This window comes from Nematostella vectensis, chromosome 8 (genome assembly GCF_932526225.1).
Source record: "Nematostella vectensis chromosome 8, jaNemVect1.1, whole genome shotgun sequence".
In the NCBI taxonomy this organism is placed as follows: Eukaryota; Metazoa; Cnidaria; class Anthozoa; order Actiniaria; family Edwardsiidae; genus Nematostella; species Nematostella vectensis.
Genome location: NC_064041.1, coordinates 4,917,673 through 4,940,316, shown reverse-complemented (window position 1 = coordinate 4,940,316; position 22,644 = coordinate 4,917,673). Strand labels below are relative to the sequence as shown.

Sequence of the window (22,644 nt, the reverse complement as noted above, 5' to 3'; positions counted from 1 at the left end):
CTTCTTCTTTCGTGTCCTTCGGCCTTCGGACGCAATTTCATCGCTTGATATTCATAAAAAAAAGCATATAGCTAATCAAGCCCAGTTGAAAAAGAAAAAAAAAACATAAACCCGGGTTGGCCAAGTTCCGAGATTTATAATCTATATATATAATTTATAATATATGGTGTAAAAGTGGGAAATTTATGGGCGTTTAACAGGATGAATAATGAAAAAGAAAGAAAATAATTATAAAAACAATAATAATAAAAAAAACAGCAAAAAATTACAACAACAAATAAAACCAAAGCAAAAGTTGATAATTGATAGCGCAATGCGTTATGATAAAAGACAGGATTGAAAATGTGGCAAGCCATGGAGAAAAGATCAAAGATGGTGGTTTGGATTTGGGGTTTTACTGTGTGGAAAGAAGATATTAACGTGTAAACAACCGCACTGAAAATGTGCGTTATCTGATTCCCCTAGTTGTCATTCTTTCATAATGTGAACAGTTCCTATAAGAATAAGTGGTATGCGCGGTATTGATTAGTACGGGATGCGTACTGGTGTGAGATTGCTCTATGCTGAGAATCCTCATCCAGGCGATTTCTGAAGTCCCCGTATATTAAACCAAGTAATACCAATATCCATCATTTTCATCTTTATGTGGAATCATGATAAATTTCTATTTTGTTCAGTTACATTTGTAACAGATTGTAGCCTGGGTTCGCCGGGGATGATGGGAATACACAAAGATACGACGCGAAAACAGAGCACAGTTTCCAATTCAATCGGCCGCCCCTTTCTTCGTACGTGTGGTTTAGGGTTCCATTACATATTTATTTTTTGTATATTCATGTCTGCCTAGGTTGACATAAGGGGGACTATAATCCACAAAGTTCATGACATTTCTTTGATTCTGGCGCCGCATTAAACGTTTAGTGAAATATGATCATATAATCCTGCGAATTATGGTCATTATACTATTAGAGAATAATTCCTAATCACCTTAAAGATATTGTGTTCATGTGATGTACTGCCAAGTGTGCTTTTTATTAGGTTATATCAGGGGCTTCTGCCGGCATGGAAGAGGCGTGTAGTCACAATTACGATTCAGAACTGATTCAGACCTGAGCTTTACGTTCACGTGACTTCAGAGCTAGGATTTGACTATTTATGCTGCGTTAAAACTGGGGTGTGGTAAAGCCCTCCCTCTCCCCTCCTCAACAAATGTTCTCGGCATATGAACATAGACTTTTTTATAAGAAAACAGGATTTAAAAATGGGATTTAAAACAGGATATCATGAAAAAGCCACTACCAAGTCCCAGTGTCCATGTTAGAAAATATTTTAGATTTTGCAAAATGTAATGAATTATATGGGGGAATGTTAAGAAAACATATAGCAAAGCTGATCCCTTGTCTTTTCCAAACATTGTACAGTATAACAAATAGATGAATACCCTTTATTTCAACAAAAAAGACACGGAAACCCTGTTCAAATACCTCTGCTCGGGTAGTAAACAGTATTCCCTGTGGTTGCCAAGCGGTGAACTGTAACAATAAACCTTTGTCTGAGTTGACAGAGCGTATAACACTGCATTCACATATTATATTGTCACTCTTTGCTTGGTCTAAGCGCGTTGTTCTGGTGCACTGTGTCTCTTATGTATCTTGTTGATTTAGCTCTTTCGCTGCACAATTAGCAGTTGCCTTCTATAATGTATCAGATGTATCAGGTTTTGAATGCTTTTTAAACAGGCCGTCCCCTAGGCAAAGTTATAATTTGCTTTTATAGTTATATGTGAGATATATTTTCCCGTTCTCCACGCCCGTTTTAAACCAGGAACAACAGAGACCGGCTGCCAACCCTATCTCCCCTCCCAAAGCAGAAATATCTAATACTCATGAAATGTAAAACAATGGGTGGTAGCAACGGGCCATCAGAAAAGTGAACAAGAAGGTGGTTAAAGAAGGCGAATCACGCCGCCATTTTATGGTGCCGCTCAATGGCGAGTCACACAAAGCATCCATTTCCATCGGCTTATTTAAGCGAGTAAGAAATATATTTTCAATCAAATATCGTCAATAACATATCCGACTTCATTCGTAGAATATTACTTTGAAGTTTCCTTGAAAATAAACCGTTGTATTTTCAACGATAAACAATAAACAAGGAGTAGTTGGTCGACATTCTTTAAGGAACATACACAAAGTCCACGAAGGAAAAACCTGAAAAAAAAAATGCATGCAGCCCGAACCAGACAGAAAAGAAAATGCATGCAGAAAGGAAGGCAAATCGTCTGGGAGACAAGAAAAAAATAACAACAACTGAAACCTCCCCTTCCCCTCCACTTTTCTAATGGTTCACTTTTCTAATAGTCCGTCCCTAAAGTATTCAGTAGAGGGCGTGGTTGCTTTAGAAGTATAGAGTATACGGAATCCATGTATCATTTTACGAACGCGTTTTGTTAACGTATCAAGGGTGTTTATATGCGCGTGTTTTTACAGGCTTACAAGCCCGAGCGTGTTTGTGCATGTATTAAATACACTGATTCAACTGTGTAAATGTTACTAGAAGTGGGCGCTGTACCTATGTAAACAGATTCGTGTTCAGTTGACGCCAAATGGGTCCGCGCGGTTCTCTTATTCGACCACAAAACCCTTCTATCAAACAAGAGCTGTCCAAACTGTACAAACCGTCATCTTTCGAATGGGTATTGTCCGCTTTATTTTTTAAATTAACTTACAGTCTGCGTGCGGGTAATGTCTTGATTTTCATGGCCACCATACTACGATCTGTATAAATATCAAAGAGACTGCGTTGCATCAGATATAATGTAAAAGTCCAAGACAAAGAAGATGCGACGCTTAGTCTTATTTTAATTGAAAATTCTCTTGTTCCCAGGGCCGGCTCGGGGTTTTTGGAAAATGACGTCACCATCACGGACAGTTGTGCTTTTCTTAATAGAAAATACTCTTTTCATTGGCATTATAATATATGATGGAATATATTATTTTATTGCTTAGGATTATATCTGAAATAACCTGAAATACCCTGTTAAGAACACACTCTTTCTAGAACAAAGGATCGTCGAAAACCAGAATACCTCTCTGTGTTTGCCGATAAAAAGGCTTGTTGACATTTTAATAGAACTTTTCGCGGTTCAGAAATACAATACTTGGGAGACCTGTGGCTTTACACCAAAGAGAGGCTCAAACAGGCATGCTTTGACGGGAATTCTATGAAGTATTAAATAGATTTTACGAAATGTTGTTCTTGTGGGTTCAATTGTTTACTTGCTTTTGGCGGGAAGAAGAAACGCGCACGCCCGTTTGAGTCTCTTTTTGGTTTCAGGCCTCCCAAGTATTGTAACTTTGACCGCGAAAAGGTCTATTGACAAGAAGCAAAATATAGAATCGGAACCTTGTTCAGACAGACAGACATATACACCGTTTATACCTCCTAGATATGTACCCTGTACAGGACTGGAGGAGAAGATCAAATACTATATCCTATCGTCAGGGTCCTGAAGGGCCGTTTCCAGGTCGTTATTTTCTCAAAATCCCGGTCGCTTACTAGATTAAAACGTTTGGTTATAATATACACTCTATGTGCAACAAAATAGCCTAATTTTTAATGAAACCGCTGACAAAAATCTCGCAGACTCGGGGGAGAGGGGGGGGGGGGGGGGGAAAGGGGGCCTAAATTTAGAAAGGTTGGGAGTCTTAGGAATTTAAGTCCGCTAAGCAGCAAGGTGTGAAGTTTGATGCTATTATAAAGCCAACAACACCTTGTTTAAAATAAATAGAAGCTGGTATTTTTTTGCACATAGTTATTGCTTACTCGAAACTGAGAACTTAGAATTGCTCGTGGTTAAATGCTTGCTTATCTCTTTTTTACATACATCGTCGATCGACCAAGTTATTAATATGCGATCTGCAAAAATATATTCGAGCTATAAAAATCCTTTTAAAGTAACTATTTAGATGTTTTCGAGTGTCGTATTCCTATTTCTAGCTTCTTTTCTTTTGAGGACTTGAAACTCGCTTCTTGAGGATCATTCTCACACGTCCATTTATCTAGGAATCAATCAATCATTTTCCGATTGTAAGTCGTAATTAAGAATCCTAAAGAAAACAAAATGGTGGTGTACCCCCATGGAGGAATAGATCATCCATCAAATATGCTGTCGATCCCCTCATACGCTGTCTAAAATCAACCATTATTACAAACCGAAATGGTTCAAGACCCTTTTTCAAAGGGTTAAAAGCTTTGACGTAAAAAAAACCTAAAGGGGGTTAGGCAAATCAAGAAATCATTTTTTTCCCTGATCACTTTTTATACAATAAGCTATACGTATTTTGGTTGGGTTAAAGTCTTGAGTAGTTAAACAAACAAAAAAGTTTTTATCAGTGAACCGATTGCATTTGGTTTTCTTTTATGAAAAGCAAGAAAAGTAACGCAGCTAAATTACTTTAATTTCTAGTGGAAGCTAGCCAAATTCACCAATGAGACAATATTACCGTTAGTCAAACCCTCTGAATAATCAAAAACTTTAATACACATTTTTATTGGGTTAAGCTTCAAATTACTAAAATCTAGAAGCGGCCATTTCGTTTATTCCCAAAACATCAGTTTGTTTCTTTACTGGCACTATTCAGGCCCGCACCAGGAATTTTCTTGGGGGGGGGGGGGGGGGGGGGGGGCGTGCGAAATCCGAGAAAGTGGACCAAATTTTTCCGGGGAGGGGAAAGAGAGAGAAAGAGAGAGTAGTAGAGACGATAGAGTGTGTGTGATAGATCTATCTCAGGATTGTTCAGCTTCCAGATGATCATAGGATGGCAAAGGGAGTATATGATGGTAAGCAAACAGAACGCATTTAACAATGGCGATTGGATAAGCCTACGCTACGTTAAACACAGTTGGTAAAACTTTGGTTCGGTTTTGCATTGTGCTCTATCTGAATTAACCGTGTCGGCTGTTGAAAAAACGACTAAGACAAGCAATATATGTTCCTTTTTTATTGGTTGAATAGACTGGCAAGAATAAAATTAAAAAAGGAACTATTGCGGATTTAAAGACTATTTATATCTCCACTAGCTCCAAAAGTTAATAAGAAAATCTTACCGTAAATCTGCATAAAACATTTGTCTATGGGTCCTTAACATCTTCAATATCTTCCTTTTATTATTCTTTTAAACACGATAGTAGATGCGTAAACTCTCTCTCTTTCTCTTTCTCTCAAGACGAATCTTTATTAATTATTTACGAGAAACGACATCCTTACCTTTGAAATGCTGGTTGATTTTCTATTACTAGAAATAGTATCAAATGGCAATTAGCTTTTTTTATTGACATGGAATATTCTATATACCAGGCCAAGCATGCTTAAATAAAAACACGCAATTCACACGCAAACTATCACGCACGCACCCACGCACTATTAACACGCACGGATTATACTAAAGTGTTCAACTTTTCGCGCAATTCTTTGTACAAGCCATCACTCACTCCCAACAGAACAATATATTATCTACTACTGTAACTTTACTTGCTATTGCACTTAATGGTAGACCAATGAATAATTATTTTGCCTTACATCAGTTGCCTTGTTTTGGTGTTTTGCGTGGGTATAATTATTTTGTGTTAAGTGAAAATAAATGCCACAAGTGATATTTGCCCTGGAGAGATTTTAGTTTGAAATATTGCAAGGGATAGTTCGATTAGAGGAATTAAGTACGTTTTCCATTAACCCCCAGGATGTTACAATTAGCTAAATGCATTTTAGGTTTTGCTTTGATAGGCTAGAATCAAACCCTGATCTCGTATCGAAAGAGGGATAGATTATAATCTTGATTAAATGGGGCGAGAACAATATTTTTTTTATTATTTTGTTCTATTGTACAAAGTAAATTAAAATCCTTACCAAATATAAATGAGTCCACATATAGATGAAACAAGAGTCAGAATAAAAAAGTGGGAATTCTGTTTAATCTAGAAAGAGTATTTATAAAAATCTGAGTTATCAAAGACCAAGACAGCGGAAAACTTTGATAAAAAAACTCCCCGGTCTTTCTATTTGGTCGACATAAAAGCAACACTGTTTAGCGCCCCTAATTTAGAAACATTAAGTATACAGCGCCATGAAACAACATCAAATCCATGCTATTAAAAGGCAAAAAAACGTCAATTGATAAAATGAAGGACAAAAACAGAAGCGAGATTTTGCCAACGTTTCGGCCTTTTTTTGCGTCCTTCTTCAGGGCGGTTACATAAAGTCAGTTACATCACGCGTATAAAAACGTAAAACGTGTAAGCACAGGGATGTGATGCCTGTCAATACAGGGCCTACAAGTGGTTACTTTAGTTCGCAGTTTGATTGAGGATGCTGAAAAGACAGATAAGGGGAGATAAATAAAGCCGTTTGGTAAAGAATATCCCTTCCAGCCTAAAAGCATTGACTGAAACTTGCCGTCAATTAGACAAAGCTGTCGGGGCTTATCGAGTGCTGAAGGATCTGCTAAAATCATATCACTGCTATTAAAGCTATTAAGCGAAAGTTCACTTGGCGAGAGATTTATAGTCTCTTCGTCATAGCAACAAGTGACGGGGAAATGGGGATGGGAACGATGTGCCATGTGGGATAAGCCAGAAATATACACTATAACGAAATTAGAAATATACAAGGAAGAGAGAAATATTAGATAAGATCTAGAAATGTAAACGATATCTATTTTAGATGAAGGGAATAGAAACTCTATATATGGTTTCTTAAAAACCTACAAACATTCTCGCGTCGAATCTTTCGACATTTTAAGGGCAAGGTGTCAGCTGTGATTTTTTTCTAATCCCGCACATATATAGATATCTAAAAGAAAGGAATCAGTAACAGTATAAACAGTATTTACTCAAAGACCGACACCTTTTCAAGCCATAGATAATCTTTCAACATTTTAGTGCACGGATGCCCAAAATTACAGGGCTAAGGCGCCGGTTCAATTTTTTCTCTAATGCGATGTCAGGCTATTTGTTGCCTGTTCCAAATCCACTTGTTCATTAGTGGCCTGCTCTCGGTACTGTCAGTGCAATATGTCACGTGTGACACTTTTCAAGTTGCAAAAAGCATCTAATTGGAAATGTTGACATCTTTAAAAGGGATTAAGGGTCATCATTTAAACAAAGTAAAAAGCCACCAAATGGCACATTAAGTTTGAAACCTTTTTTATAATTGATAGTCAATTAGGGATTTCACGGGTTTTGAGTATGGTTATTAATGGCCAACATGGACTTCTTATCTAAAAGGGCTTATAGTTAAGTGCCTCCATTAGACTGACAAATAGCGTTGGGGATGCCTGTGTTCTTAAAGGAGTGTGGAACCTGTCTATCAATGATATTGGGCTTTATAGCACGGTAACGGGAGATGGGTAACGGTCATCCAACCACCAGACGATTTGACACCCAATATGAATATCAGAAGCTCTAGAAGACACCCCCGGACTAGCCAGCAGTTGCAGGCCAATGTATTGGGCTTTAGTTATTCGTTCCTACAAGAACAATACGTACCTGGAACCTTCTCCGTGACAAAGTAGTGAACGCTGCTGGCCTGCTCTTATTTAAAATCGGCAGTAGCTTCTGTGATAAGTCAACTTAAGGTGCCCAGCCACCTTCACAGGCTAAAATCAGCCCTGACTGTCCCTACCGTTTTCAAAGCAATCTATTTACAGGGCTGTACCAGGGGTGGGGCACTGGGGGAACGTGCCCCTCCCCCCCAGTATTTTCAAAAACTACAACGAAATGACCAGTAGGGGCGTGGCTGTGCCCCCCTAATATTTTCTTAATGTTTCTGTATTGCCCCCCCCCTAATATTTCGAGGCCTGCTGCGGCCCCGATTTAGGAAATACCTATTCTAAGTTCACACATTTATCATGCAGCCTCTTGTGTCCTTTGTCGTCATTGATTGACCTTTTCTACAGCTATCACTGTATAACGCAAGCGCTTCTCTTGCGTAGATCTGGCCGACTTCGAGACCGAGCGAGATCTTTCAGAGAGACGGACCCAGACTGCAAATCAATATGCCACATTTAGAACAAATAACGAGTTAAACAAAATAAATGTTGATTGAAAATGGGCAGAAAAAAATACAGGGGGTATGCCTAACATGAGAATATGGCGTCTATGGAGAGGCCAACGTAACTAGCAACATTTTGGCATTTTCAGCAACAATGTTTAAGCTTAACAAAAAATGTGGATAATAGGCGCGTTATTATGTACAGGGTGCGCGCGCATTCCCCCTCTCGCTTTAAAGACAAATACCGCATTCACCCCAGTACTTAAACCCGTTTCGTATGTGCAAGCTTTGACAGGATGAATAAGCCAGTGTTATGCTGTATTCACACCAAAACCATGTTTAGTTAAACAAGGTTTTTTTTTGCCTGATGACTTGCCCAGTCTATTCAGTTTTGTTCTTGGTTCTGTCCACTCTTGGGAGATTGAGATTTAAACCAGTTTAATTAAACCACCTTTAAACTGATTTAAGTATTGGTGTTAATGCGGTATTAGTCTTTTAAGCGCGCTCGAACCTAGTAATAATGCAACTTCGCTGACGTTTTGGGAAAGGTAGCTTTACAATAAACATTGTTCATGAATTAATTCGATTCTGGACACAAACACTCACTTGATGTTTTTTCTTTGCGATAAAATTTTGTATGTAAGCGAAATTTTGTAAACGCGAACAGGGCAAACTTTAAATCGTATATTTGAATCGGTTCTTGGCAGTATTAACAGTAATACTTACTTGAAATAACCTGATTGTTAATCTTTTAATTGTGCCACAGTACAAAAAGACTTGGGTCAGCTTCCGACATTAAAAGCGTAAAGATAATAATTATTCTTTTGCACATACCTTATGCAGATTAGGCAGTGAAGTCGATGAAGTGATACGCTTTATTTTTTGCTTACGAATTTTTCCTTTCATCTTCCTTCGTGTTTTCTGCGAATGTAATTAAAATTAAGGTAAGCCTGTAGGCTACCACTCAGTCCCTTTTCCCGTGAGACATCTTGTAAATTAATGCAGTACTAATCGAGTCATATCCTGTATCTACCTCTTGACGTACTTAGCCAAAGTGTGAGCGCTTGAACCTGACCCTCCCCCCTTGACCATTATATAAGCAACTGCTCTGATTATATAACGCGACTCCCTGAGCAATGTGCGTTGGGCATAACTTGAACAGAGTTGGGTATAATCTGGGGAGTAGTGCATATGGCAGTGAAAAAAATATATTTATATATTGTCCCCCTAAACCATAGCCTTTACACTAGCAACAACCATAGCCTGTACACTAGCAACAACCATAGCCTCTACACTAGCAACAACCATAGCCTTTACACTAGCAACAACCATAGCCTCTACACTAGCAACAACCATAGCCTGTACACTAGCAACAACCATAGCCTTTACACTAGCAACAACCATAGCCTTTACACTAGCAACAACCATAGCCTCTACACTAGCAACAACCATAGCCTTTACACTAGCAACAACCATAGCCTCTACACTAGCAACAACCATAGCCTCTACACTAGCAACAACCATAGCCTCTACACTAGCAACAACCATAGCCTCTACACTAGCAACAACCATAGCCTCTACACTAGCAACAACCATAGCCTCTACACTAGCAACAACCATAGCCTTTACACTAGCAACAACCATAGCCTTTACACTAGCAACAACCATAGCCTCTACACTAGCAACAACCATAGCCATTACACTAGCAACAACCATAGCCTCTACACTAGCAACAACCATAGCCTTTACACTAGCAACAACCATAGCCTTTACACTAGCAACAACCATAGCCTCTACACTAGCAACAACCATAGCCTTTACACTAGCAACAACCATAGCCTCTACACTAGCAACAACCATAGCCTCTACACTAGCAACAACCATAGCCTGTACACTAGCAACAACCATAGCCTCTACACTAGCAACAACCATAGCCTTCACACTAGCAACAACCATAGCCTGTACACTAGCAACAACCATAGCCTGTACACTAGCAACAACCATAGCCTTTACACTAGCAACAACCATAGCCTCTACACTAGCAACAACCATAGCCTCTACACTAGCAACAACCATAGCCTTTACACTAGCAACAACCATAGCCTCTACACTAGCAACAACCATAGCCTCTACACTAGCAACAACCATAGCCTCTACACTAGCAACAACCATAGCCTTTACACTAGCAACAACCATAGCCTGTACACTAGCAACAACCATAGCCTGTACACTAGCAACAACCATAGCCTTTACACTAGCAACAACCATAGCCTTTACACTAGCAACAACCATAGCCTCTACACTAGCAACAACCATAGCCTTTACACTAGAAACAACCATAGCCTCTACACTAGCAACAACCATAGCCTGTACACTAGCAACAACCATAGCCTCTACACTAGCAACAACCATAGCCTCTACACTAGCAACAACCATAGCCTGTACACTAGCAACAACCATAGCCTTTACACTAGAAACAACCATAGCCTTTACACTAGCAACAACCATAGCCTTTACACTAGCAACAACCATAGCCTCTACACTAGCAACAACCATAGCCTTTACACTAGCAACAACCATAGCCTTTACACTAGCAACAACCATAGCCTCTACACTAGAAACAACCATAGCCTTCACACTAGCAACAACCATAGCCTCTACACTAGCAACAACCATAGCCTGTACACTAGCAACAACCATAGCCTCTACACTAGCAACAACCATAGCCTCTACACTAGCAACAACCATAGCCTGTACACTAGCAACAACCATAGCCTTTACACAAGCAACAGGCCGGATTATATAACGTGACTTGCTGGTAATTTAAAGCGGATGGCCTGTTTAATATCTCGGATTTTAATAGATTCTTTTGTCTTTTAACGGTTGAGGTTTCCGTCGGACCTCCGGAAGTAAACTGTTGACAATGCGGCTTTAATATAAGGTGTAGTGCAAAGGGTAGTGCCATGAGAAATCGAAAAAAAAATTGTCTCCCGCGCTCCTGGTTCTCCGAGGATGGAACTATAGCAATTCTCTCTCTACCACACTTCACGCCCTGGGAACCGTAGCACCCCTACCCCCCCCCCCCCCCACCAACACCACTACATAAACTATCTACACCCTGGGTTACCTGGGTCGAAGCAATGCCCCATTTCCCCCCATACCACATACACTCTCTACACCCTGGGTTACCTGGGTCGAAGCACTGCCACATTTCCCCCCATACCACATACACACTCTACGCCTTGGGTTACCTGGGTCGTAGCACTGCCCCATTTTCCCCTACCACATACACACTCTACACCCTGGGTTACCTGGGTCGAAGCACTGCCCCATTTCCCCCCTACCACATACACACTCTACGCCCTGGGTTGCCTGTGTCGTAGCACTGCCCCATTTCCCCCCTACCACATACACTCTCTACGCCCTGGGTTGCCTGGGTCGGAGCACTGCCCCATTTTCCCCCTACCACATACACTCTTTACACCCTGGGTTACCTGGGTCGTAGCACTGCCTCATTTCCCCCCTACCACATACACTCTCTACACCCTGGGTTACCTGGGTCAAAGCACTGCCCCATTTCCCCCCTACCAGGTACACACTCTACACCCTGGGTTACCTGGGTCGAAGCACTGCCCCATTTCCCCCCCTACCAAATACACCCTCTTCGCCCTGGGTTGCCTGGGTCGAAGCACTGCCCCATTTCCCCCCTACCACATACACACTCTACGCCCTGGGTTGCCTGTGTTGTAGCACTGCCCCCCCCCCATACCACATACACACTCTACGCCCTGGGTTGCCTGTGTCGTAGCACTGCCCCCCCATACCATATACACACTCTACGCCCTGGGTTGCCTGTGTCGTAGCACTGCCCCCATACAACATACACACTCAATTAAATTTAATTCAATTTTATTTGGCACCTTTTCATCTTTGATTCACGGGCGTTGCTCGAAAAACATTCATATTTTAGAAAAAAAATTGGCATGGTTTTCAATTATGTTCCTATTTACAATAAATTCTCTATTATCGTACTTTGTGGCGATGTCATTATACAATTCCCATTACAAAGCACTTTCCCTTATTTTTGTTGCTACCGAAACAAATTGACCTATTTCTTTTTTGGTTGCACTCTCCTGTTTCATACTAATCACCTTCGAAAATGCTATGGCAGGAGGCATTGCTTTTAAATTCTGTTTTGTTGCTGATTGAAAAACCCTATACATGTGTTACCTCAATTCATTATATGCCGGGCATTTTATCGTAAAGTGTTCCTTGTACCACATACACACTCTACGCCCTGGGTAGCCTGGGTCGTTGCACTCCCCCATTCCCTCCCATACCACATACACGCTTGTTTGCCTTGTTCCCAGGGGATATATTATGAGTATTAGCATTACCTGGTCTTTTGGAGCCGATAGCAACATCTTCATAATCGCCTTATGCTTGCACCAATAAGCAATCTCTAACGCACTCTCCCCGACCTGTAAGCAAAGTACTCTCTCGTGAAGTACAATCTGCAGAATTCTTTATTTCTCCCTCGTTCTTCCCGTAATTTCTAATGAGCTAAATCATTTTGCCTAACCCTAGCCTTGCCATCAACTGAGAAACATCTATCTTATTATTATTATTATTATTATTATTATTATTATTATTATTATTATTATTATTATTATTATTATTATTATTATTATTATTATTATTATTATTATTATTATTATTATTATTATTATTATTATTATTATTATTATTCCGATTTCTATAATCTCCCATTTCTCCAACTTAAATCTCAAGATTTCTTTCACATAACTTAACCCTACCCTTCTACAACACCCTATTGCACCCGGTATAACCAACTACCACATCATCTAACTACAGTCATACCATAATGTAATCAACCTTATCTTTTCTCTCCCCTATTAGCAATTCGTTCACCACTTCTCTGAACTTTATCTTACTTGACTTCCCTTGTATGTAATAAAGGAGGACTCAGATATAGTGTGGATGGGTGGAAAGTACCGTGTTTTTTATAGTGATGTCTGCACCGTACTGCAGCAAAGTCTGTACAACTAATTTCTTGCCACGAAGAGTCGCATACTGCAGAGGAGTTCGCTTTTCCTGTGAACAAAAAGATCCTGGTTTCTAGATAACACAGGTAGTCACATTTTACCGTTATTCTACTCGACCCACATACTTTACTAGTCTCCTTTACAGCCGCCCAAAGTCGGAGTGGCGCGGGGAGCAAAGGATACTACACTAATACTAGCTATTTAAAAAAAGATTGAAAAAGTATGTTGTACTCGTCTGTAAGACAGAGTAGTTGCTCAAATGTCGTTGCTCCGAAGAAGAACTAACGCTCGAAACTTCCAGCGCATCAACTACTTTGTTTCACAAAGGGGTTCAACATTCTTTTCCAATCTTTTGTTTATTTATAGCTTGTCCTCATCACCACGCATAGGTTGTCTGTAGTCTTTCAAGTTATACCACACGATCTAGTAGTCGTCATGACGCAAACTGCTGGGTATTATAGGTAGAGTTCGGTTTCACTGAGAATGAAGTAAGAGATACAGGTAGCCGTATAAGAAGTCCCTCCAAAGGCAGCCCGTTAGAGTCAGAGTTATCTCGTACTGTCCTATATAGTAATGGCGTTAAAAATCCCACAGGCAGCCCCGGTATCTAGGTCAGACTTACCTTACTCTTTATAATAATGGCGTCAATAATTCCACAGGAAGCCCCGGTATCTAGGTCAGACATACCTCGCCCTTTATGATAATGGCGTCAATAATTCCACAGGTACTCGGCCCGACTCACCTCGTCTTGAATATTGATATTAGCATCAGTTGTTATGAGCGAAGGTAGCAAATGATGCTGGCCACTCCAGGCTGCTTCGTGCAGGGCTGTCTTCCCAAACTAAATACAATACAATAACAATACAACATATTTATTTATCGAGGGTAGCATATTAACCGAATTTACAATTTTCTGACATATGTCGCTTGTTTAGTAGGTTATACCTAGTGCACACTAGCGACATATCGACATGGGCGCGCGCACTCTTATTTTCGACATAAGAGAAAAAACATGTGATGTCGGGCTAAACATAGCGCGCGCGCCCATGTCGCTATGTTGTTAGGTTGCTAGTGTGCACTAGGCGTTAGTAAGCATTGTTAGCACTGTCACTGGGTGTGGTCACTGCCCAGGCCCGTACCCAAGATTTTTCTTGGAGGGGTGCGAAATCCGATAAAGTGAACCTAATTTTTCAGGGGGGACGGGGGAGTTTTCTGATAAAATCTGACCATCCCCGAAAGAACAAGAAGGGATTTTTTTATGTCTTTGCATAAACGGGACGTTTATTGTTGGATTTGGCTGCATACCAGAGTGATCTAGCTTATGCTTTATAAGTTAGTATACAAATAGCACGTCCATTGGGAACCGAAAGCGGACCTTCGGCCGTTGTTGGGTACGGGCCTGCTGACAGAGGGGTTATTGTGTCCCCAGTGGTTCTTTTACGTTCCTTCGGTCCAGGTTAGCGTACTGCAGCTTAAAGCGGGACCTCCAGTTTAGTGTTCTTATTCGGGAAGACTGGAAACACGGGAGAATAACTTCAACTCACTTCAGCGGACCAAATTTCCGGTATACCCCTCTCCTCGCCTTATTACATTAGGTAATCAATCTTGTATTTAAAATGTTAAAGTTCTTTTTAACATATATCGATAATAATAAAGATAATTATTATAAAAATATTTTTATAGTCATTTTAAAGATATATTGATGTGCACGGTATCTCCAGCCAAACGTTATATATTTTTGTTTGTTCTGAGCGGACCTTCAAACCGGGCTACGGGCCTGACACTATGTACAAAGCCAAAGAATTGCGAAGAAAGATTATGTTGATGTTATAGAGAAAAGGCTTTTTGAAGCGTTAAAATGAAGTTAGATTAAAATAGTCACTTGAAGCAGGCCAAAATCGGCTAGAATTAGAGGGAAGACATTGGAAAATAACTCGAAGGAGCCAACCCACAAACCAAATTTAAACATTGTCAGGATAAACTGTCCGTCGATTAGATTAACTCATGGATTTGAAGTGGCTTCTTCAAACGTTTTGTTTGTTTAGGGAAGTGTGAAAATGAAAAGTACAAAATGCAGTAAACGCTATTTCAACGGCAAGTCGGCCATAGGTTGTTCAATTTACTAACCACCCCATTGTAGCTGCATTGTTACCAGTTTACTGTTGGTCAATTACGTAACAATCTCCGTTGATTTTTAAAGGAAAACGCGAAAATAGTTCCACATTGCAAAAGCAGTGTGGCTATTGGAAGTTTCTTCGAGGATTTGACTGATAATTTAGAGCTGATGGTCTGTTTGATAGCGCCGATTCTAATAGATTCTTTTGTGTTGGTTGAGATTACTGTCGGCCCTCGGAAGTAAAATGGGTTCAACGCGACCTTAACACACGGCGATAATTTCAAAAGATTCATTGCTGCACGGATCGCGTACCTTTTCCTGCAGGTTGGGGTCTGCTCCTCCCACCATCAATTCGTCAACCACTTTAAGGTGACCTTCCCTACTGGCAACCATCAGAGCGGTGTGCCCAAGCTGAAAAGAGAGAGAGAGAGAGAAACGGGGTGATTTATATTATCAGAGCGGTGTGCCCAAGCTGAAAAGAGAGACAGAGAGAGAGAGAGAGAGAGAGAAACGGGGTGATTTATATTATCAGAGCGGTGTGCCCAAGCTAAAGAGAGAGAGAGAGAGATAGAGAGAGAGAGAGAGAGAGAGAGAGAGAGAGAGAGAGAGAGAGAGAGAGAGAGAGAGAGAGAGAGAGAGAGAGAGAGAGAGAGAGGTAGAGAGAGAGAGAGAAAGGGGGTGAGTTATATCATCAGAGCGGTGTGCCCAAACTAAAGAGAGAGAAACGAGGTGAATTATACCATCAGAGGGCTGATTCATAAGGAGCGCTGAATATGTTGCGTTTTGTTGTCGTTACTTTACCGCGAAATCTGGGCGCGTGCGAGTTTGTCACCCAGTAACGTCACGTGATTTTTACACAGGTAACCCAAGCACTTGGCGTACTAGAATGTAGAATACAAACCGAGTGCTTGGGTTACCTGTGATTGTTAGTGCAATATGTTTAGAGAGAGACACAAGATAGGATAAGCGCACACGGCCCTTATGCGCCGCCTTTACGGGCTTTGACCTTTTCATCTCTGATAGCCGCCATTTTGTCATCTTAGCAAACTACAGTGAAATGAAGCATCTAGTTTCATATAGGTTGTTTTTGGGAAGCTCAATATTTTCCATTTAGTTTACAAAATTATGATAAAATTTTTCAAGATAAATATTCCGAGAATTTTTCACTTTTTGTTGTCATCCCATATCAAATAAAAACAATAACAATAATGTGGCTAACAGAGTTTCTTTCCGGTTCGATATTATTCGCCTGATGTATCTGGAGCATGCGCATTACAGGCGCGTTCCCAGGATTGGCTGAGGAACGGGTTGTGTGTGTGTGTGTGTGTGTGTGTGGGGGGGGGGGGGGGGGGGGGGGGGGGGTGCGCAGTTAAAGGTAACATGAAAAAAATATAGTATTTGAAGATTCCTTAATAAGGGAATGACTTACTTTTTGGCTCCAAGGGGGGTTCCGCGCACACCCTGCGCACCCCCCCTGTGTACGCGCCTGCATTACCTCATTTTGGAAATTGACGTCAGCGCCCTCGTCAATCAGAGCCTTAACTTCATTATCATCCCCATTCTTCGCAGCAGTTATCAAGTTACGCGATCTCTCGATCTACAATTGACAACAGCACATGAGAGCAGATATTTGGCGATTTTAAGGAACATATTTTGAAATATTTAAATTTCCTGATTGGTCAAACGAAACCTCTGGAATCGGGTCTTCACGATCTCTCATAAAATAAAAGAGACAATGATTCGCCATTATTAAGAATTTTAACTAGACTTTATAAGGGTCGAGGGGATTAAAAAAAAAAAAAAAAAAAAAAAAACGGCGGGTCCCCGATCGAGAAGAGCATTCCTCCGACTGCAAAAGAAGGAGTTGCTCTACATTAAATCCCGTGCAAACAACACTAATCAAGACCCCCTAGCGAAATGTGGGCGCAAGAGACTGTCCCTCTCCCCCACCAGCACATTTTGCCTACGGGCGTGCCCTGTACCCAAAGCAAGCATCAGATAAGGTCTTCCAGACTCCAACTTACGAATTTCTCCCATTCCTTCTCCTCAGCATATCTGATGCTTTCATTTAGCTCATCGCTGCTTAGAAACATTTCTTTCTGCAAATCAATAATATCTATATAGCACTACAATAGTAATAATACTACAACAAAGGAACAGCAATTAACGATTGAACACAGGGTTAATTCGTCTTTTGATAGAAAAGAGCTGGGTATTTAATGATATGAGGAGACCGGAATGACAAAATATAATCTTCAGTCTTTCGTAGTAAAACTGTCATACATCATCGGCATCAGGAAAGGAAAATTCCTTCAAGGAAGTTTTTGATAACAAAAAATGGGGATGACAAGGTAATGTAAGGTAATACTGTTCTTCTTTCTTCCCGCGGTATTATGAGCCTCAAAAAAGAGCAATTTAATTAGCGTAGGTACACATCTTAGGAGGCGCTTATTCGATACATTTGACTACCCTCCGCATTGGGCCCAAACATGGTGAATATGGCTATTTCAGAGGAGCTTATTTGTTACATATGACTACCCTCCTTATTGGGCCCAAACAGGGTGAATATGCCTATTTGAGAGGTAATTATTTAATACATCTGACTACCCTACTTATTGGGCCCAAACAGGGTGAAAATGCCTATTTGAGAGGAGCTTATTTGATAAATATGACTACCCCCCCCCCCAAACAAGGTGAAAGTGCCTATTGAGAGGCGCTTATTGTAGAAGTATTATTTTACCTCGCGGTAGATAGAGTTGATGCTCTGTGCTGATAGGAGAGGACTGCGGAAGCTGCGGCCCCGACTGCCCCTAGAATCTGAATAAGAGAGTTGATTATAATATGATGAATATGATATATATGATACATTGGCCAACATCATCCTTTTTTACTCAGAAAACTCGAGATTGGGCCCTAGTAAGTATTTGATAAAGCTCACTCACTGAACAGCAAACAAAACGGGATCTTACCAAGACTGCTAACACTCAGTGACATCCGGGACTTTCTCTTCAGGCTGTCTTCATACCCGGGAGGTGGAACATAGGGGGGAGGGGAGATGTTGAATTTGACACTACCCCTCTCCCCCTGGGAATCCAGTCTCCGTGGTAACGTTCCAAATACCGAATCCTCGGTATCCGTGTTCGGCTCCGCTTGCGCATCATCAGCGCCGTCCTGCATGAAGATAATAGACTGCCGTGGATTACCTTCCCTCACCTTAACCCCCCCTTCGCCATCCTGCATGAACAAGCTAGGAATTACTTGGTCTTCCTTCTCTTTGTATGCTGGAAGCTCGTGATCTGGGGGGTGCGACTTTCTCTCAAGCGATGGTGAATCATGGCCACTTGACGAATGTCGGAACAGCTCGTAAGGTTGTCTTTCTCTCTTCATAGCGTGCTCCGGGGTAGGGTTAAACTCATTCTTTGTGTAGTTTCTCGAAGGGGGGTCATTGGGCATTGAGTCTAAAGCATCGTACCAGACCTCAGGTTCAGGTTGAGGTATCTTCGCAGCGAAGTCGCTGGCTTGGCTCTGTAAACTATCATCGTTCGTGTCAGGAACTGTATGTGTCAACTGGCTTGAATCAATGAAATACTTCGGGTTTTCCACGTAACCTATTGTTGTCTTTGTAGGCTTTCTGTCTTCGTCCGTTTGCAAATCCTTGATATTCAATTCTTTTCCAGGCGTATGGATTTGCTTTACTTGCTTCGCATTCCGATAATCTACAAAAAAGCAACTGCCATAACTTTCGTTTTTCGGCTTTTCTTGGAAATCATTTCCAAGATCCAGACTCTGCACGACCCCATAACTGGCCCTGACCAACTTTTTCTCGGAATGCGTTGCGCTTTCGACGCCAGGAGAACTGACCTTCACTTCGAGCTTTGAAATGATTTGGGGCTTCTTTTCAGTGCCTTGGCCTTTATCTTGATATTTCTTTTTATTGGTTCTTGAAAGGTCTCTTTTTGTATCATTCTCATAATCGAAGTCGGCTTCCGTTTGGACTGGACTAAAAACCTCAAAGGCGGCATCACTCAACCCACCAAGGTCACTAAAAACTGACTCGTTCGCAGAAGACAAACTCGAATAGGAACTCCCTTGACCCCGTTCCATTCTTTTCCTAGAAAAATAAATACCGCTTATGTTCACTTCCTCGAGCATGGAGACGATTTCCTTGTACTGCAACGAGGCTCTAATATGCAGTCGTATGTGCTCCTGCACCAGGGCACAAAACAGGACGTCCCGTTTACCGATGGACACGCCCATGAAGATGATTGGGTCAAGCCCAGGCTCGCCGATGTCGATGGCTGGGACTGCGAAAGCATCTCTCAGGGTCTGTATGATGGACGGGCGCAGGGAGGCGAATTCATTGAAGGTGCAATTCACTTTAATCCACAGGGGAAAGTATCCAAATTCTGTTAGAAACAAGTAGAAATTGGTTAGGCAGAGCTGCATGAAAAAAAAAAAAAAAAAAAAAAACACACACACTTACACACAAAACAACAACAACAAAAACACAAACTTTCTATAGCGTACTCTTTCCGACAATTGACAACACTTAAATCCCCTTATGGCATCCATCATTCAATATCCTTGAAAGTTTACAATGGCCAGCACTGAAATGGTGTCCAATCATACCACCTGTCCGCAAGTTGCTGGCCAAGCCACATGTAATTCAGTCAGTTTGAAAACTGTTTAGCAGTTGGAGATTATTAAGGAGACTGCCAAAGTCTCGAAAATGCCAAACTCTTCCCGGGGGAGCGTGGCCAGGACCCCCTGATATGTGTCATCTTTAGTTTAAATGAAAATTTAGTTTTCTGCAAGGGCATACATCGAGCCCCCTTACCGAAACACGTTAAAATGGCATTTTTACCGTTTGAATATGTTCTGATGCCGAAAATATCAAATTTAAAGTTTGCTGGGGAAAAAAATACCTGTTCCCACTCCTTTTTTTTCCAGGCAGCAGTGTTTAGACATTTTTTTTCCAAGCCAGCAGTGGTTTGGCATTTAATCACATGAGTAATTGCCCGGATGACCGGTCGAAACGATTTTCAAGCAACCGCCCCAGCGGACCCCAAAATATTCCCAACACAACTAGTTCGATTACACTAATTTGCCAGCAGAACCATTCGGGACGATGTTTGTTGATGTTTCCTTTCGAACAAACCGTCGTATTTTCAATGATAAACAATAACAAAGTAGTGGTTGATCGACATTCTTTAAAAGAGTATTCCAAAATTGAGATTCTAGAAAGGCCCAAACTTGCTCTTACTCTAGCATCGATCGTACTTACTGTCGAATCCGTTGTATCGCGACCCGCGTTTTTAAAACACGATTTGTTTTTCTTTTCTGTTCCGTCAGTAAAACCATTCTGAGCCAATCAGAGCCTCGCTTTGTGTACTTCTCTAGCTATCCTCTGGACGAAAAGCAGAGAGTGTTCCGACAGAAAGCCAGGCAACTGCACTAAGGCGAGAGATGGCAAGAATCTGATTGGCTTAGAATAATTTGACTGGCGGACCAGAAAATCGCAAAAGACAAAACAAATCGATGTTTTGAAAATGCGGCGTCGCGATACAGCGGATTCGACAGTAAAACTAAGGCTCTCAGGGACTAGCTTGTGTACACTGATTTTTATAAGAACCTTTTTTATAAGAACGTCGAGCCTGAGATTTCAACAAATTCTGAGAAAATGCCGAGGCTTAGATAACAGCAGCAGCAGCAAAAGGGTCGCGAGAATTTTTTGTACGATTCTTACGCGACGGTTACGACTATGGGAACCAGGCTTTAACTAAAGAGATAAAATAATGTTATTTATCATTTGTGTAACTGTGTTTTTAATATTTTTTTGGCATCATAATATCATAAACAATGGGCCAGGTCTCAACCAAAATTAGACGCTCTTATAAAGACAAAGTGTATATAGATATAACACCACTGAAATAATAAAAAAAACATATTTTTTCGCCATAAGTATCATATAAGTTTATGAAGGCTAGACGTTCTTATCAAAATGTTCTTATAAAAAAAATTATCGGCTAGCCTCGAGAAGTACTTTTATTTCGGTTTTGTTCATTATTTAAAGTGATTTTTTTTGTAATAAATATGTCCCCCTCACCTATAAAAAGCCCTATGATAATAATTTTGAAATAAAAACTGCGAAGGATTAATCCATGCATTTATTTACCTTATCAGAATCTGACTTATAAGAGCAAGTATCAGACACTGGAATGCGAAGGGAATATAAAGTATTTTGATACTAGATATTGAATTTCATACTAGAGGAAACTATTTGATAGATAAAGTTGTGTGTTTAGGTTAATACTTAGCCCTCGGATTACGCACCAATTAAATTCATAACAACAACAAACTTTGTTTTAATGGATAATATGCGCTATCCAAGTTGGAAGGCTTTTGTTTGAATACCCATTAATCCCGGTATTTTTTCCTCTGACGGATAAACATAAACGGTTTTCGTATCCTCAATACTCTTAATGCTTTCGATATTCTTGAAAATAAAGTAAACTGCGTCCATGCCGCATATAAATTTTGTTTAGTACAGTTATTTGCTAAGCATTTCGACCCCGGCTACGAGAATGAACAATCCCAAACAAAACCCAACAAAAGGACACTACGATTTCATTTTGAATCATTTTCAAAGAAAACAAACACGTTATTTATCACCTACCTTCGAATAACCTCGGGTTTAAGCAATTGCTGCTGCTTTTCCAGTCACGAAGCATTTCTACCAAGTCCAGGCAGTTAGCTTTGCTTAGAAGACGTTCAAGAAAACGAAGATTATCATAACCATAGCAATCATCCAAAAGTGACATTAAACCTTCACTGTTCACGACCTTAGCGAGGATATCATTGCGTATTTCCTGACCAAGAAAGCGCTTTATTTGACGAACCTCTTCACGGTGTAAACATCTGCCAATAGCCGTCTTTATTCGATGCAAAGGATACAATACGGCCTCGCCAATTTGAGCTCTTTGGAATCGAAGAAAGTCAAGTTCTTGAGCGTCCAAGGCCATTGTTTACTCGTCCCAAAGTCAAAACAATGTGTAGACTTTAAAGAACGCACCAAATCTGAGTTTTAGTTTTCCAAGCGAGCTGAATGGTTCTCTTGATTTGTCTGGGCTTAAGAATTCCTGTGCTCATAGTAAAGCAAGATAAACACGACAAAACATGACTCAAGTATTTGTACTCGTATCCCTCAATGATAACAAGATAAGCGCCCACTGAATACCAATAGTTTTGGTTAGTTATCAATTATTCTCGCTGCGTCAAGAAAGGTCTCGATTCACTAGACAAATCACACCACGGCGCGAGCAACATTCCGACAACTTTAAAGTCATAAACAGGAGTCAACAAAGCGACAGGGGCTCCAGTTTCTATTGTTTAACAGGTGAGTATACCGCTTG

The 22,644-nt window shown here is 40.7% G+C and overlaps 1 protein-coding gene across 1 annotated transcript; it reads right to left on the bottom strand.

The window, feature by feature from the left end:
• Positions 1–4,988: 4,988 nt before the first annotated feature.
• On the bottom strand, positions 4,989–22,630 carry LOC5508831. Its single transcript, XM_032377642.2, has 11 exons — positions 21,909–22,630; positions 18,202–19,638; positions 17,973–18,049; positions 17,257–17,331; positions 16,728–16,829; positions 15,545–15,643; positions 13,859–13,957; positions 13,067–13,165; positions 12,448–12,531; positions 8,885–8,971; positions 4,989–8,042 (listed from the first exon to the last, which is right to left on the bottom strand). The coding sequence occupies exons 1-11, from the start codon at positions 22,252–22,254 to the stop codon at positions 7,959–7,961; spliced, it is 2,589 nt and encodes an 862-aa protein (XP_032233533.1). The 5' UTR covers positions 22,255–22,630; the 3' UTR covers positions 4,989–7,958.
• Between the last annotated feature and the right edge of the window lie 14 nt (positions 22,631–22,644).

Coding starts and splice junctions, on each gene's coding strand:
- LOC5508831 (XM_032377642.2), bottom strand. CDS start 22,254: ATGGCCTTGGACGCTCAAGAACTTGACTTTCTTCGATTCCAAAGAGCT. Junction 15,644..16,727: donor ACGTCAATTTCCAAAATGAG/GTAATGCAGGCG, acceptor CTCTCTTTTCAG/CTTGGGCACACCGCTCTGAT. Junction 8,972..12,447: donor TATCGGCTCCAAAAGACCAG/GTAATGCTAATA, acceptor TTACATTCGCAG/AAAACACGAAGGAAGATGAA.